Source organism: Panthera onca, chromosome B2 (genome assembly GCF_046562875.1).
Source record: "Panthera onca isolate mPanOnc1 chromosome B2, mPanOnc1 haplotype 2, whole genome shotgun sequence".
Lineage (NCBI taxonomy): Eukaryota > Metazoa > Chordata > Mammalia > Carnivora > Felidae > Panthera > Panthera onca.
Window position 1 is genome coordinate 39832559 of NC_138343.1, and position 17798 is coordinate 39850356.

At 43.2% G+C, this 17798-nt stretch overlaps 1 protein-coding gene across 4 annotated transcripts in view; it reads right to left on the reverse strand.

The window, feature by feature from the left end:
* The window catches only part of USP49 (ubiquitin specific peptidase 49), an 82945-nt gene that overhangs the window by 7491 nt on the left and 57656 nt on the right, over positions 1-17798 (reverse strand). For all 4 annotated transcript variants that reach the window (XR_013555622.2, XR_013555621.2, XM_060615497.3 and 1 more), the window contains exons 3-6: positions 6787-8152; positions 5264-5468; positions 940-1048; positions 241-446 (exon numbers count right to left, since the gene is read on the reverse strand). Coding sequence is in view for 2 of the 4 variants with exons in the window: in XM_060615497.3 (XP_060471480.1) it covers positions 241-446; positions 940-1048; positions 5264-5468; positions 6787-8124 (1858 nt within the window). In the remaining 2 variants the exon portion in view is untranslated. The remainder of the gene's footprint in view (positions 1-240; positions 447-939; positions 1049-5263; positions 5469-6786; positions 8153-17798) is intronic.

Below are 17798 nucleotides of genomic sequence, written 5' to 3' on the forward strand. Positions count from 1 at the left end.
TTATGTGCTAGGGACCATGCTAAGTACTTTTACATGTGTCAGTTCCTGTCAATTCTTAGGGCAATCTTAGGTTGTCACTTGGTGATATATCCAAAATTTGAATCCAACTTTTGTAATTCTTTCCACTGGATTTTAATGTATGCAATATCCCCCTAAAGATGAAATAAAAGGGAAGTGATGGAATGTGGACAAACCAACCCTCTTCCGTGTCCCCCACCCCACAGAGTAAAGCGCACGCACCTCCCTCTGTGTTGTAGCAATAGGCTGTGTAGTGTCCTGAGCCAAACCCTTTCCCGTGATGCATGACCACTGCGGAGAGATCATAGGCAAAGGTCTCTTTGTCAAGAGAGGAGAGCATGTCCCTGCAGCAGTAAGGTTCCATGTTTAATACCTGGTCAAAGACGACATGGACCCCAATCTTCTCTCGATGATTACGGCCAGACCACCTAAAACATAGATATAAATTTCTTACTAGTAAAAAATAGCATATGCTATCATAGGCAGAGGAAGGTAAAACAAGAGAAATGAGAAAACATAACCTTCCAGATTTGGTTTTTGCATCAATAAAACAGTGATCAGTATCCACATATATTTCCTGTGAATGTTCCATGATGTACTCTGAAACTAGAAATCCCTAAAATAACCTTGTTGTAGTTTACTGCCTGCCTTTTTTTTTCAGATTATATCATGCTAGATTCTGAAGATGACTCTATGTAAGCGCAAGGGAGGCTAGAAAATCTTTAAGCATGGACACGCAGTGCAGGCTAGCTGGTTAAACAGGGCTGTAAGGGCTAAAGCCCTGTCCCCGGTTCCAACATTTAATCGCCACAGAAAAGTGCAAGGTCTCTAGGGAACAGGCTTCCCCTCCCAATACCAAAGCCTTTGAAGCAGCTATCCCCACAGCTCACAGCCACCTGGAAGGCCCCAGAGCAAGCTCACCTGAATCTTTTAAGGTGCAGCCGGAGGACCTGAGGTAGTCTGTAGATCATTAACTGCTTTCTAGCTTCACTCAGAACAAGGGGTTTTGGATTGGATTTTCGTCGTTTGCCTATATGGTTTGGGAAGGTAGAAGACACAGATTGTGAGGAGTCTCATTTTTTCCTAGCTATGGCAGAGATAATGACTTGCCACTCAATATGCATTCTCCTTATCTGTCAGTATTTGAACCTCAGTTTCATTTGGGACAGCAATGTGACCCTCTGTAAGACTGCATAACCCAGCCTCCTGTGCCTGCCTGGTGTGGCCACGGCAGTTCTGCCAGAGATGAAAGGGATGATTGTGTGGCGAACCTTGGGATGACTGCAACTGCCCAAACTGCTCTTGGACCAACAGGTAACCTCGGGGATGGAAACCCTAGTCAAGTTGAAAGGTGGAAGGCGCTTGGGTCCCCAGTGACCATGCAGCTGCCATGCTGGCCCCTGAATATTCTTCAGACTTCTTTTTACATAACAGAAAAAAAAACAAAAAAACAACTAAAACTTGTTTCAAGTCATTATTGTTTCAGTTGACTGAAAAACAAACCTAATCCTGATATATCCACTTCTAAGAGTTTGCATCAGCAACCTCCAAAACTGATACAGGTTTAGGGTGGTATACTCCTGATATCATATATTCATTAATGGAATATAATGGAAGGTCACTGCAACAATAGGCACACAGAGTAGATGCATATGTTGGGGTTCTATGCCTTTATATATGGGCTTATAACTTAAATTAGGATGCACCAAAATGTAATTTTTAAAGGTTTTTGTTTTCCTCAGGTAGGTCTAATTCTGTTTCCTGCTCACAGCTGGTTTTATGCCATTCAAATATCTCCCGTTTTCTCTCCTGTGAAATGGGGAATAATGCATGTATTTCAGGCTTAGGAAAAAAGTAAAATGATACAGGATTACCAAAGGACAGAATATTTGTTTGTTTGTTTATTTATGTTTGTTTATCTTTGAGAGAGACAGAGTGTGAGTGGAGGAGGGGCAGAGAGAGAGGGAGACACAAAATCCAAAGCAGCTCCAGGCTTTGAGCTGTCTGCACAGAGCCTGACACGGGGCTCGAACTCACAAGCCATGAGATCACGACCTGAGCCGAAGTCGGATGCTCAACTGACTGAGCCACGGAGGCATCCCAGGACAGAATATTTTAACAGATTCTTTTTTTCAGCATGATTTGTTTGTGGCATATATAAACATTTAGAAAAGAAACTGCTGGTTTTATAGTTTTATGCTATACCTAGTTTTTGAAACATTTTCTTGGATAAGCACATTGCTGGACATGTAGGACAAGGTGGACAGGCTGGCCAAATTCATCCAGTCCAAAGCAGAACCAGTGCTCAGACTCTAATTTTGTTTCTGAAGCTACTGAGTTGTGAGGAGAATGCATTTCTTTTTTTTTTTTTTTCTAATATTTATTTATTTTGGGGAGAGTGCAAGCGGGGGAGGGGTAAAGAGAGCAGGACAGAGGATCCAAAGTAGACTCTGTGCTGACAGTCTGACAGCAGCGAGCCCAGCGTGGGGCTTGAAGTCAGAAACTGAGCCAAAGTCGGATGCCCAACTGACTGAATTACCCAGGTGCCCCGAGGAGAATGCATTTCTAAATTACATCAAATAGGGGCACCTGGGTGGCTCGGTCGGTTAAGTGTCCGACTTCAGCTCAAGTCATGGTCTCACGGTTTGTGAGTTCGAGCCCTGTGTCAGGCTCTGTGCTGACCGCTCAGAGCCTGGAGCCTGCTTCACATTCTGTGTCTCCCTCTCTCTCTGCCCCTCCCCCACTCGTGTTCTGTCTCTCTCAAAAAATAAAACAAATGTTAAAAAAATAATACATCACATCAAATAAACCATGGAAATAAAGTTCTCTTAATTCCCATCAGAAGTCTTCTCTGAAACCACTTATAGACAACCAGTTATTATATTAACTAGACTGGTGAATGGATGGGAATATAAAATTAGTGGTCCACTGTGGTGCCTGCTAATTGTTTTTGAGCTATCATGGTCTCAATGTCTGAAGAGCCTGACATCTGATTCTAAGTTGTACCTATACCATTCATGAAAGGTAGCAGATCACAGCCAGATGACGCTTCACAGAGCTTCCTGTGACAACAGGATGTGAAGCTGCTGGTTTCACAACAGACTGCAGCAGAGTGAGCATGCCATAGGACCTTTGACTAGGGCTGGTGGTCATGACATGTAGGGGCATGAACAGAAAGAATCCAAAGAGGGGCCTGGCCTTATTTTACATTCTGATTCACCAGCAGATTTTCAAAAATTCTTGCAGCTCTGCCTGGGAACCCTGGCAGCGACTGCCACTCTCAGCAGAGGGAGTATGTGAGCTAAGATGAACACAATATAGAAACTGGCTTTGTGTCCCTAAAATGAAATTCACAAAGAAAAAGAAATGACTGATTCAACAGAGATTGATCAGTTCTGTCTCCATTTGATTAAGCTGGCCACATAGAGAGCGAGAAGACTGATAGTTTTGAAACTTCACAGACAACAAAAATACATCTTGTACTTTCACCATAGATTCCCTTCCCCATTTGAACTCGCCTAGAGAAATCCTGGAAATTGGCACATCTGGCAACCAGAAAAACATGGCTTTCTTGCAAAAATAAATACAAAATATTTCTTACCTAATCTGTCATGTCTGAGAATGATGAAGTTCAGCTTTTAACATCCGTCTGTTCCTTACAAGTAAGAAGCTTTAAGAATCACTATCTTAAGAAAACCAAATAGGGAGCACCTGGGTGGCTTAGTCAGTTGCGTGTCCAACTTAGGCGTGGGTCATGATCTCGTGGTTCGTGGGTTTGAGCCCCGCATGGGGCTCTGTACTGACATCTCGGAGGCTGGAGCCTGCTTCAGATTCTGTCTCCCTCTGTCTGCCCCTCCCTGCTGCACTCTCTCTCTCAAAAATAGACATTAAAAAAAAAAAAGAAAACCAAATAGATACTGCTCTTAATAAGATACTTTAGGTCACTATCTTTATATCTCAGTGAGGAACAGGGCAGGTGACTCTATAGTCAACCAAGTACAGCATTCTAAAATGGCAAAATGGGGGCACCTGGGTGGCCCAGTTGGTTAAGTGTCTGATTCTTGATTTCCACTTAAGTCATGATCTCATGGTTCGTGGGACCGAGTCCTATGTCAGGCTCTGTGCTGACAGCGCAGAACCTGTGCTTGGGTTCTCTCTCATCCTCTCTCCCTGCCCCTCTGCTGCTCATGTGTTCTCTCTCTCTCTCTCTCTCTCTCTCTCTCTCAAAATAAATAAATGTTAAAAAAAAAATAAGTGGCAAAATTATATCAAGTATGACTTTTGATTTTTGTTCTGATTCTTCAGGGACAACATGTTTCCCACTATTTACTATTTTAAAGACGATATGCAAACATACTAAGAAGGGTCATCATAAGATTGTGGTTCCCAAAACTTGTAGTCCAAATTATTTTATGGCTGCAAATTGATTTCAAGATATGTACACAATCCATTAATTTTAGCTTCCAAATCTTGACATGCCAAAAAACCCAAACATGAGTTTCCAAGTTTGCTCTGTATTCCCTCTGTATGTGCTGGGTTAGCAAAAGCATTGAGTGTTAGTGTGGCAAGACAGAAGGAGGTCTGTGTCAGATGTCTACGTAACTACATGGAAAGAGTTCCACTTTAAATTAGAGCCATGGCAGAGATACTTTATGACCTCCTTCCCCCACTTCCCCAAATGCATGGCATGTGAAGGCATGTGAAAACAAATGCAGAAAGTAACCATGAAGATGATGCACCTTACGACTTGCTTTCTTGGTCTCCTACCAATCTTTAGCATCAATTCTGACAGACTTGAAATCTACAAATTCGGTACAAAAATACACATTTCTGATACCGTAACCCTCACACAGGCTATGCCACCTGACTTTAGATGAAATAAGAACCGTCAAATCTATATTCATGAATTTAAGTAGGACCCTTGTAGCACTAGGAAGCAAGTACTAACATTCTTAGATTCCCCATTTCAGGATCCTTTCAATGCCTCCCAAGATAACAACTAATGTCAATCACAGCAGGAGTCAAAGGAAGCCCAACACCTAGGTTTGGTTTTGTTTTTTAACATACGACGTCGACATGCTTGTTTTCAGGAAAATGGGAGGAAAAAAAATCTTTAAAAGATGCTTTAAAACCACTCAGAATTATCATTGTTACTTTTGATGAAAAGGGCAAAAGCAGCATCTTAAACTGATATTTCAGGTGCACACCCACCTCTCCCCCTCCACTTCCACCTCCCAGCACTCACTGTTACACTGGTCACAAGCGTAGATTCTCCCTTCCAGGGCCTCTGTCTCTGTGAACTTGGCCAGCATCTCAGTGAGCAGGCACTCAGTCTGATTCAAAGGGACAAACCCCTTTTCTATGCAGTGATACCGTTCAGGGAATTCCAGGGACAAATCCCAAAAGGGCTCAATGGTATTGGATTTGTAATTGCATGATACACATGTGACCTAGAATGAAAAGATTGATTCACAGGTTATATAATCTCCATGCTTCCCACATACACTTTTGCTCGATTTACAGAAAACACATAATCTACCAAAACTAAGTGTAGTTTTCAAAAAAACTTTCACTGTAATACTAAAATAATAACTTTAAGAGCATTAGAGCATATTACTTCTGGTATACATTGCTAACTATGATGCCAGCTGGAACTGGAAAACTACACAGCACAGGTTATTACTTTCCCGTTTCTCTCTTCTCTTCTCCCAAAGCATGCTCTACCATTCAATGCTGTGGTAGTACAGACCAATAGTTATCATGGGATCATTCACAGATCGGTCTGAGATAGAGAATTGGCAGATTCCTGTCTGCTTCTCTCATCCTCACAACTTCTTCATCCAGACTTTGCTCCTTCCACCCACTCCAACTTGCCTCTCTTTTTTGCCCTTGTTTCTTGCAGTATCCCTACACAGATCCTTGTATTCAAAGAGCCTCAGGGTACCTTATTAGACCTCCTCTCCCCCATAACCTTCCCGATGCACCTTTCTTCCTATGGACCCTCAGGGTGTAGAGGAAGTGCCCATAAATACTTCCCCTTTCACATGCTTAAAAAAAAGCCTAAATAAACCTTCTCTTCCATCCCATTCATCACTCTTTTAAAACTGTAAACACCAAGACACAAACCTCAGTAGCATAATGTAGAAGTTTCACCTCAATCTCTTAAGTTGTCCAGTTTTTTAACTCTAAAAATTCTTTCTGCACAAAGTTCTATCTATGAGTCTTGGCTTATGTCCCTACATGCTAACAATCCAGAAAAGAAGAGGTAATGAGCAACAGGAGAGAAGCTTGCTTAGGCCTTGGGCATCCTCCTAGCCACCTCCCTTCCTTTTATGTAAAGCATGTCCTGGAAGGAAGAATGCTCTTTCAAACTAGGGTGGAACCAGGGTTATAGGCAACCTGTTCAGTTTCCTGAAACTGATCTAGGGATGGCATGCCAACAATGGGTACTTAATTTTAACAATGAGATTATATTACCTATATTGTCATTAAAGCTTAAAGACATTCACTGAAAATGAAACGATATGGCAAATTCAACCAAAAACCTGCCCAGAAAGAGGAGGCAAGTTCCCCAACGAGGCCAACACAACGTACAGCACAATGCAAGGTACAATGGCCACCCCCCATTATGCGTAATTACAGCAAATGTTGGCTACCCTAGTCCTCCCAGATAACCTGTGGGAGGCACTCACAGGAAGCCCAAACTCTAACCAGCAAGCCTCCCTGCAGTGCGGTGGGCAGTGTAGGGGTCAGGGTGGGCCAACCTACCTGACTGAGTAGCTGCCCGTGGAATATGGTGTTCACCACCTTTAAGACCTGTTTGGTGAGCTTCCTCTGGGAGAAGGGGATGAGGATCCGGCGCGTGGTGCCCTCGGACTCGAGCTCTTGCTGCACTTTGTGCAACAGCTCACAGAGGAATTCCTGCGCGTCCTGCTGGTCGTAGCCCCGGAAGGCGGGGATCAGGCTCCACACGGAGTGAAGCATGGCGAAGGGCGACACCAGGGCCCACTTGCCGGACCACATGACACGGAAGAGGGTGTGCAGTTCGTGACAGAGGGAAATGTGCTTCGAGCTCGGCTCCTTGTTCTGGATGAGTTCTAGGCTCCTGCTGATGGAGGCCCCGCCGTTGAAGCAGAGGCCCTCCCGCTCGCACGACTCAGCCCGGTCGCTCCTGGCCGACAGCTCGGTGGCCGAGCTGCCGGCCGGCCTGCCCGAGAGCGGAGCCTTCCCGTTGGGGGCCTTGGGAAATAGTTGTTGGGTCTGGGAAGGGTCGAGGTTCAGAAAACACTCGCGGAACTTCTGGAGGTGGCTGAGCACCTGCAGGATGGAGTTCATGTAGCAGGTGTTGCCCAGGTTGCGCAGGCCCGTGACGCCCGGCGCTATGGCGGGCGCGCGGCGCGGCTGGGGGCGGCCCCCGGCGGGCGCGCGCGGCGGGGCGGGGCGCGGGGCGGCGGCGCGGGGCGCGTGCAGCAGCAGGCGCGCGCTCTTGCGCGGAGGGGCGCTGGCCAGCTCCTCCAGCAGCCGCCGTTTCACCTCGCGCCGCCGCTGCCGCGCCTCCTCCTTCTTGCGCTCCAGCGCCTCCTCCTGCCGCCGCTGCTCCAGCTTCGCCTGGCCGCGGGAGCTCTTCTCGAACCAGAGCCGCAGCGTCTTGGCCAGCAGGCGCTGGCGCCGGTACCACAGAGCCGTGAGCATCTGCGGCTGTCCCTGAGGAGCGCGCTGCGGCGGGACGGCGTCCTCGCCCGAGGCCATGGACCGCAGCGTCCGGCCGCGCCTCACCGGCGGGTCCTGCTTCTGGCCCCTGACCGCCAGGAGGGAGCTTCTGAGCAGCTTCAGGTCCCCCTCGGGGTTATCGTTGAGCACATAGTCCTTGCACAGGTAACAGAACACGTACAGATCTCGGACCTCCATAGCTAGCGGGTGCCCAGTCTCCTCAAAGTGTTTAAGGGCGTGATCCTCGATGTAGCGGCCGCAGGCCACGTGGGAGCACTTGAGACAAGCCCACACAGACTCGGTGGTGGCGCACTCCCTGCAGCACCACTTCTGCGGGTTCAGGATGGAGTGGTCCTGGGCGAGCCGCAACCGCCCGACATGTTTGCATCTATCCATGTCTTATAGAAGGCTCCAGTCTTTCAACCTGACACGACAGAGCCCCAGAAAAAGAGAGAGAGAGAGAGCTTTCAGCAAAATCTTTTCCTAGAAAAAGGCTCGCAACCGCCGTTTTCAACTCAATGCTCACTAGTTTTCAATTCAAAATTGGTTCCTTTGGAAGGAAGTTAAGAGATAAAATACTGTCTTGGGGGGAGGGCTTGGCACCAAGTCGAATCTTTACATTTTCTAAGCTTGTATAAATTCCCGAATATCAGCTAATTTTTACGTGAAGCTGATTTGTATTCCTTAATGTCATTACCCTTAGTTCATTCACATTGCACCCAACTGGCCACCAGGGGAAAGAAACTTGTATTCTGAACCATCTCTGAACTGATCATGTCCTCTGTATCTTGTACTGATCAAGATCTTAGTTGTATGCACAAAGGGACAGGAGAGGAGAGACACAATGTTTCAAATACCAGTAAGAGATGAAGACCCTCAAATGTAAAGGCAATCTTAGGTCAGTTTCAATGTATTTCAAAATAGAGGTAACAGGACAGGTAAAAGTAAAAAAGAGAAAGTCCTCTACAGTACAAGGTGCCATTTTTCTTTAAAAATTTTTTAATGTTTATTTTTGAGAGAGAGAGAGAAACAGAGTGCGAGCAGGGGAGGGGCAGAGAGCGAGGGAGACAGAATCTGAAGCAGGCTCCAGGCTCCGAGCTGTCAGCACAGAGCCTGACACGAGGCTTGAACTCATGAACCTTGAGATCATGACCTAAGCTGAAGTTGGATGCATAACTGACTTAGCCACCCAGGTGTTCCTAAGGTGCCATTTTTCTTTTCTTGGGTCCAAAGAACCTGGCTAAGGAGATAGTCTGTGAGTCTGAATCTAAATAACTTTTTTTTTTTTTTTTTTTTTTTGTAGTAGGCTCTACACCCAGCATGGTGCTCACACTCACAACCCCTAGATCAAGAGTCACATGCTCTACCGACTGATCCAGCAAGGCACCCCAATCTAAATAACATTTTATATGTCCACTATGGTCTGAATGTTTGTGTAACCCCCATTCATGTGCTAAAATGCCCCTTGCCCAAGGTGATGGTATTAGGAGGCAGGGCCTTTGGGAGATGATCAGGTCATGAATGGGTTGACCCCCCTCATGGAATGAGCCTTCACGAATGGGATTTTAGTGTCCTTATAAAACAGTTCCCTCACCCCTCACCCACGTGAGGACACAGTGAAAAGCCAGTCTTATGGCCGTGAATCAGGAAGTCCTTACCAGACATGGAATTTGGTGCCATGATCTTGGGACATCCCAGCCTTCAAACTAAGAGAAACATTTGCTGTTTATAAGCCACCGAGTCATGGTATTTTTGTTATAGCAACCCTGAGGGACTAAGACAATGTGAAAAGCACATGTACATCTTGTAGAAACGGTGGGAAAACTTTTACTTTCGTTACTAAAAGTATATGTAAGTACCGAATTAGATCTCTTAGGACAAGTGATGGAGTGGCTACTGGTGTAACCAAACTACCAAGCAAAAAGAAAAAAAAAAAAAAACAAAAAAAGCAAATCTTCCAGATGATATACATGAAAATGCTTTTTAAAATAGTGGCAACATATTGAGCTTTTTTCTTCTTCCTGTCTTCCTAACATTGCTTCTTCCATATTGTTCTTCCGAGAAACCTAATGGGCAATTTCTCTAAGGAAAAGAGGCTAGACAATTAATTTAAAAGAAAACTCTTTATTCTTTGGAACCTTGACAGTTTTTTTTTTCTTTGCCAGTACCAATATTTAAATTTCCTAAAGGTATTTCCTCCTATAAACTTCCTTCAACCCCATTTCTTCTACACTTTCATTTCTGTGAGCAAATGAAGTTGCATGATTATGGAGTCACCCAGAGAAGTTTTAAATCCAGTATATTCTGAGTAGTTCCTTTAATTGGTTTCCAGATGCCCTTTTTGGCCTTGTCCTATTGCTAAAACCTACAACTATATACCACAGGACCAAATGAGAGATCCTTCCTATTTTTTATTGCCCATTCCAGATTGGCAAAGGCCATGTCCCTAGATAAGAAACCCTTAAATCATACAAAGGAAAGCAACCTAGGTGATCTTCAATCAAGTCAGATCATGCTTTTCCTTTGAGTTCTTTCAGGATTTAGGTTCTCCTACATTATTTTTCTAATTATTGATTTGTTTTACTAAGTGCCCTGTAAGTCTCTGGATGTATTTCCTAACTAGATATAATCTTCTTCGGTGAGAAGATCATGTGTTATATTTCTTTTTTCACCCCTTTATAGCTTCACAATTTGTGGGTGCTCAACTCTTAGTGGTCAGAGGTGTTCTGTCAGACTTACCTTCCCACACAGTCCAGAATGGCACTGAATTAACCATTTCTTTTTACTTTTTGTAGGGCACAGCCAGATTAAAACGTACATATATTAAAAAGATGAGATGGTAAATAAATGAATTTTCTTTTTGCTATTTATTACCAACCAAAAGTTGAAGTTGAGTATGCATGGTGCTTGTAACCAATTACTGGGGACACAAAAGAAAGTCAATAATTACAGAGCGAAGGGGGAAGCAAAATCAAGAGACTGGCAACTCTCAAGTTCCTCACTTAATATTTTTCAAAATGTAGTTTCTGAGCCACTTACCAGCATCAGAATTCCCTAGGATACTTGTTATTTGTACAGATTTCTGGTCACAGCTCCAAACCTAATGAATCAGAATCTGGGGAGGGGTCTCAAGTCTCCATTTAAAATAAGCCCTACAGAGGACTTGCTTGTGCATTAAAACCTCAGAACCACTGCACTAATCCAGTAAATGATAGGGATGAAGATGTCCTCATGGAAATCAAAGAAAGAATTTTCTTTCTTGACATCTTCTACTTCGACCAACATTAATTATCCAATAGAACTTCCAGCAATAATGGAAATATAATTTATCTGTGCTGCTTAATAATGTATTAACTGGCCACCTGTGCCTATTGAGTACTTGCAATGTGGCTAGTGAGAATGAGGGACTGAACCTTTAGTTTTAATTTTAATTTAACTTTTAAAAGTTTATTTATTTATTTTGAGAGAGAGAGAGAGAGCGGAAGAGGGGCAGATACAGGAAGAGACTCTCAAGCAGGCTCTGTGCTGTCTGCACATCTCAAGCAGGCTCTGTGCTGTCTGCACAGAGCCTGATATGTGGCTCAAACCCACAAACCTAGAGATCATGACCTGAGACGAAATCAAGAATCTAACACTTAGCCAACTAAGCCACCCAGGTGCTCCTAATTTTGATTAATTTAAATTTAAATAACTATATATGGGTAGTGGCTGCAATACTGGATAGCACAGACTTAAATACACCAGGACATATAAATCTTTAGCTCACTCGGCTTTTCTTTTTGTTTTCTTTCCTTTGAAAGATTCAGTACTCACTGAATCGTATCTGAATAGCCTCTTCTTATGACTCAAAACCTGGCAAATCCCCATTTTAGCCAACAGGAGCCTTGATGTGTCTTCAGGAATTTAATTGCTACAGAGATCTTATCACATGAAACTCAGCACAGCTTTAAATCCTACAAAGAGAATATCTCTGTGAACAGGAAGCCAGCAACACAACACTCGGAACACTGATGCCTTGCAAAATCAAGGCCTATGCTGAACAGCCAAAAGCCCAAATAGAAAAACACCAAAGAACCATTCCACACCCTCTCCGTGAAGAGCTGTCAAATGGAAAGGGCACTCTGGAAATTCTTTCTTCTGATTTCATTTTCTGATCTATAAATCTGCTGATCACGCACATCCTTTCCTACACAGCCCTTTTCCCATTACAAATCTGTCGTGGCAACTCACTAACCTGCCATATGGCAGAGTAAATCCATTCAGGAAAACACAGGGCTACCTTGTACCTCACCACACTGAGTTAAGCTAGGCAGACTAGCTTCTCTGGGGAAAAAACATATCATGAAGTGGAAACCACCCAAAAATGACACAAAAGAAAAAAGCCACTTTAACCAACATACAAAATAAAGAATAAAGAGAACACAATCCAGGTATACTCCGTTCAAGAGAGGCAAGGTTTAACATACCTCTCATACATACTCTGATTAAGAACCAGGCCTAACACCCATAAGTGTAAAGAATTCTATTTTACATTTTGCTGATATGTACACCTTTTCCTTCATAATTCCCAAAGGCCATAATAGTCCTAACACTTCCACTTAAAACCTACATCACCCAGTGTGACAGACACCCAACATCCCAGAGCTAAACTTGCAGTGTAACTGGCAAAGAATAAGATGTGCCTTAACAGTTCTCCATTGATAAGGAGATGAGCAACTTTAAATGAATGTCCTACACACCCTGTATTGATCTACAGATGGGGTAAATAAACTTGACAAAATATTGCTTCTTTAATTACCATAGTTTTATTTTAAAAATATGAATCAACTCGACTACAAGACATAATCACTATTTAAAAGCATCCCACTATAGTTAGTGCCACTAAATATTAAATTAGAAGAAGGTAATGAAATCTTCAACTCATGCCTTTGTTCTGAATTAGGAACTTCTAGATTTATCCCATTCTTTTTTTTTTTTAAAGTCTCTGTATGAGATGACCGAACATTACAATCATCTTTCAAAAATCTATAGCTTAAAAATATGATTGTCTTTTAATTGGGGCATTCCAATTGTTCTCTTGTAGCAAATTTCTTAGCTGATCCTAAACGTGTTAACTACATCACCAGAATAAAACTTCTGCAGGGAAGGCGGGGGGAATCAACAAAAACCAAATAGGAAAAAAATAATCTCCTTTGGAGAGAATCCCATTTATTCTCTCTCCCTCATCATAGTGATTTTCTTCTCAGTTCTTAACTAAGGACAGTGGAATAATCCTGCCTGGTCTTAGTGAGACCAAGTGGCATAAATTCCAGCTTCAGAGAGAGTAGACACTATGGTAACATGCTGACAGCCTTCATTTACATAAAAGAATACTAATTACGTGGTATCATCAACATCTGCGATTCTGCTCACTGCCATATGCGACAGCACAGGGTATTTTAACCCTTCAACTTACTAAATGTACCCTAAATTGCATGTACCACAAAACTCGCAAAGACTGCTTGAAAAGACACGGTGAATACATTTTTCTAAATAAGTACTGGAAATGAATTTTATTTTCAGCTAACATTTTATTTCCAAAAGATATGGGAAAGTATAATTTAATACCAATATACAATTAAGGAAAAGGTGAAGGTACAGTTAATAACCCCAAAGGGAAGAATGCTACATTCTAGAGTATTATGCAGGGCTCTAACAGGCTGTATTATAAGCACAATGAAACTAGCCTTTTGCATTTTTAGATTACGGCTACAGTAAGGCAAAAACAATAAAAATACAAAAAAAGACAAAAAGTAGGAGAAGAGCCTGAGAGGGATGACATTGGTGAGAGTGCTCAGAAGCCCTTTGCTAAGGCAGTGTATGTGTGGGGAGGGGGCTGAATGGGTGGAGTGTCCCCACTCCTTGCTGCTCCCTTCCTCCCGCCCCTCCCTCTGGGTTCCCATCCTCCCTGAATATGGGGGTGACCGGAGGGGAGGAGGGTAACCTATAAGTCAGAGCACTGCTCGGAGACTCCTAGAGAGGCTGAATTCTCTTGAGACGGCTTCAGAAGCACTGACTAAATGTGTTCTGACCTCTGACCTGAGGACAGGGCTGACTACTGAAGCAGTGACTCTGAGCCACGGGCAATGGCATACTCATACGCTGGGTGTGCCAAGCCTTGTGAGCTGTGTTCCCGCTCACCTGGTGTCAGTAGTCAAGTACCGGTGTTCAGGAATGACTGTCTAATCGTTGGTGACAGCAGATTTAGGTTACGCCCATGTGTCTCTCTCACTTGTGTTAGGCCTTGCCTTCTTCAGTAAAAAAGGAGTAGGGTTCACGTAGGAAGCTGGGCCAGGCCCATGACCCTGCTCTGCCCAGGGCAGGGGCCGTACCTGTGGCCCAGCAGGGACATGACAAGGGCAGCACAACCAGCACGGAAAAAATGCTCTGCTCTGTACCAAATACCAACCTCTCTGACCACAGTAAGAGCTGGAATTGGGTTTAAGCCCTTTGTACCTTCAGTCTCTGCCGTCTTTTGTTCACCTTTCTCTCCAGGTACACATATGCCCAAGTCTCTCCTGTCTAGACAGAGAAGGAGAGGCATACAGACACTTCCTCCTCCGCCTACTTTATTTCTGGCAAGATCATGTGCAGCTGCATCTTCCCTCACAGTTCACTCTTCACCACATCCATTGCATGGAAACTATTTTCTCAAAGGTCATTAGTAATTTCCTTATAGCGAAGTTCATTAGCCTGAATTTTAGGCTACTGTTCTTCTCTGGTTTTCTTCCTATGTCTGTAATTATACCTTCCCTGTTTTTGTGTGTCTCTCTTCCTGGAAATGTAGGCTTTTCTCAAGGTTCTGTCTTTGGCTCTCTTCTCAGTGATTTCATCTATTTCTAGAATGTTGAGTATCATTTCTGTACAAGATGATATATTTTATTGTTTTTTTAATTTTTAGAGAGAAAGAACGAAAGTGGAGGACTGGAGAGAGAGAGAATCTTAAGCAGGCTCCACACTCAGCACGGGGCCTGATACAGGGCTCGATCCCACAACCTTGGAATCATGGCCTGAGTAGAAATCAAGAGTTGGACGTTCAACTGACTGAGCCACCCAGGCGCCCCAAGATAATGTATTTTAATTTTCACAAATACTTCTTAAAAAGCACTTTATTCAGATAGTTTACATACCATAAAATTCACTCATTTAAAGCATACAACTCCACAATTTTTAGTATTTTCAGAGTCCCGCAAGAACTTCTGAATATAAAATCCATTTCATTGCAGAGTCTCAGTCTCAGGTTGGATTTTCAGTCGGATACTTGCATTATGTATACGACTATTAATAGTATCTGCAAGACGAAGCTATTGAACATGTTTTGCGCTTTTTTGTTTGCTTAGTAGCCGTGATGATCAGGCACCGAGATATATACAGTTTCATGCAGGTCTCCAGGTGATCAAGATACATAAGATGACTGATAGGGGGTTATGGAGATGCCATCTGTGGAACAAAGCTAAGCTAGCTGGCCTTCAAGGGATCTGACCTTTAGATTGATTAACCTAATACTCTTGCCAAAGAGGTCTGTGCCTAAAACTTATCAACACCTTGTCGAGGAGGAGAGTAGACTGGGGAAAGGTGGCCAAAAAAGAGTGCTCACAAGAAATTCTGAATCCACGTGGAAAACACACACACACACACACACATACACACACTGTTAGAAATGTCACCTGTGACTCTGCAGAGAAATGGTAGCCAAGAGTAGAGGATAACTAGGTTTGCTGTATAAACATGAAACACAGCTTTACTGTAATTTATGCTGCTGCCCGATCAAAGGGGCCTATTTGCTACAACCTGGTGTAAATGTTTTAGCATTGTCTCCCTGACAAGCTAGTGTTGAAGCAAGGTCCAAACTAAAGGCTCCCTCTTCTACTCCACTGCCATATGGAAAATCTCTGACACTGAGAATCAGGGTTAACCTTTCAAAAATTTGACCCCAGGAATTGTGGTTTGTCCCTGCAATATGCCTCTAAAACAGTATGCTCTCCACAGCAGCCAGTCAGTCATCAACAACGTATACATATGTCAAAGTCTGTATGTGTGCCAAAACTTCTTGAATTGTGTGCTTTAAGTATGTGCGGTTAACTGTATGTAAATTACACCTTAGTAGAGCTGTTAAAAATTATACAAACACACACCCAGCGAACAATTTACCCCTAATGAATAGATGGAGGCAGCAGCTTCTTATACTACTAGGTGAAAACTGACAGGAAACTTTATCAGGAATGGTTAACACCAGTAACACCTGACTCCACTGATCAGCTTTACACTAAAAGGAGAATCAGACACTACATGCTTCCCTGATAGGATGTAATAAAGGGCTCACAGCAGCATCACCTATGAAGTACTCTGGCTGAAAGACCTGAATCTGAGTCCAGTGAAGCATTTAGCTCTAACTACTAGGGTATGAGAAATGTGGGTGACAGAACATGCTACCACAAGGCTGCAATTAGCCAGATTACCACATCAGAGTGTGGCAAATGCTATGGGCTCAGTGATCTGTAGTCTTTAATAAATGACACGAGGAAAAAGGGGGTGGGGATGGATCTGCTATAGATTATACGAAACCTAGAGACATATCAACCACATTCAATGTGTACCTCAAATGTATCTATTTTTTAATTTTTAAAAAATATTTATTTATTTTTGAGAGACAGAGTGTGAGCAGGGGAGGAGCAGAGAGAGAGGGAGACACAGAAACTGAAGCAGGCTCCGGGCTCTGAGCTGTCAGCACAGAGCCCGACTCGGGACTTGAACACACGAGCAAGGAAGTCATAACCTGAGCTGAAGTTGGACGCTTAACTGACTGAACCACCCAGGCGCCCCTGTGTGGCTCATATTTAAATCTTGATTTGAACAAACCAACTATAAAAAGATAGTTTGCAGATAACTGGGAAAAAATGTTTTAAAATATTGTATGCCTCTAGCTATTTTCACTATTTTTTTTAACAGTTTCATTGAGATATAAGTGACATACAACAAACTATACATATTTAAAGTATACAATTTGGTAAGTTTTGGCATATAGTATATACTTATAAAATCACCCCAATCAAAAGACTGAACACACCCATCACTCCCCAGATTTCTTTCTGCCTCTGTAATCCTTCCCTCTCTACCACCCGAAGTCCACAGCTGGAGAAATTTGAACACAAAGTATTAGAAAACATTAAATAACTATTTTGTGTGACAGTGATACAGTGGTTATACCTTTTCAGTCTTTGTATGTTAGAAATATCTCAAGTATTTATAGGTGAAATATTATGATGTGTGGAATTTGCTTTAAACTATTCTGGGGGGAGTGGCAGGAAGATAGATGAAACACTGTCAAAACATTCATACTTGTTGAAGCTGGTTGATGGGTACATAGAGCTCATTATACTATTCTCTTTATTTTAGGATATGCTTACAAAGTTCCACAAAAATTTTTTAAGACAAAAAAGTAAAGAATATATTCTCTGATAGCAAAAGAGTATCACGAATTAGACAATCTGTGAGAACCTTTCACTCTCTATCATCATTTTACCATCACGTCTAGTTTTACTGTGAAACACACCCTCCCACCCGAAACAAACGCACCAAATCAAAAAAGCAGTTCTCGGCAGTGTTAGTCACAGAAGATGGCTGGCAAAATACCCTTTGGTCTGGGCCTCAAATATACCCTTCAGGCTCAGGTGGCAACTTCTTTGCTGGCCCCCAAAGTTTCTTTCAAATACTTCTGCCCACAAAAACTTCCTGAGTATCTTTGTCTTTGGGGGTCACAAAGCCACTTTAATCAGTCTGTTGAAATGCTCTTGCTTGGTCTAAAGCTTCTCTCTGAACTTCTTCCCTTATTGGAAAAGAAAAACCCCTCATTTTGTCAAGTTCTGCTCCTCCCTCACTAACTCTGATCATCTAGGTGTCAAGGAGCCCATCCTGTACCTTCCTAAGTCTCCCTGTGGTCTCAGCAAACAAGAGCACAGACCTCTGACCCCACAGGCGGACACACGTTACTCCCAGTCCGCATGTTTGGCAAAGCAACATTTGGCCACATG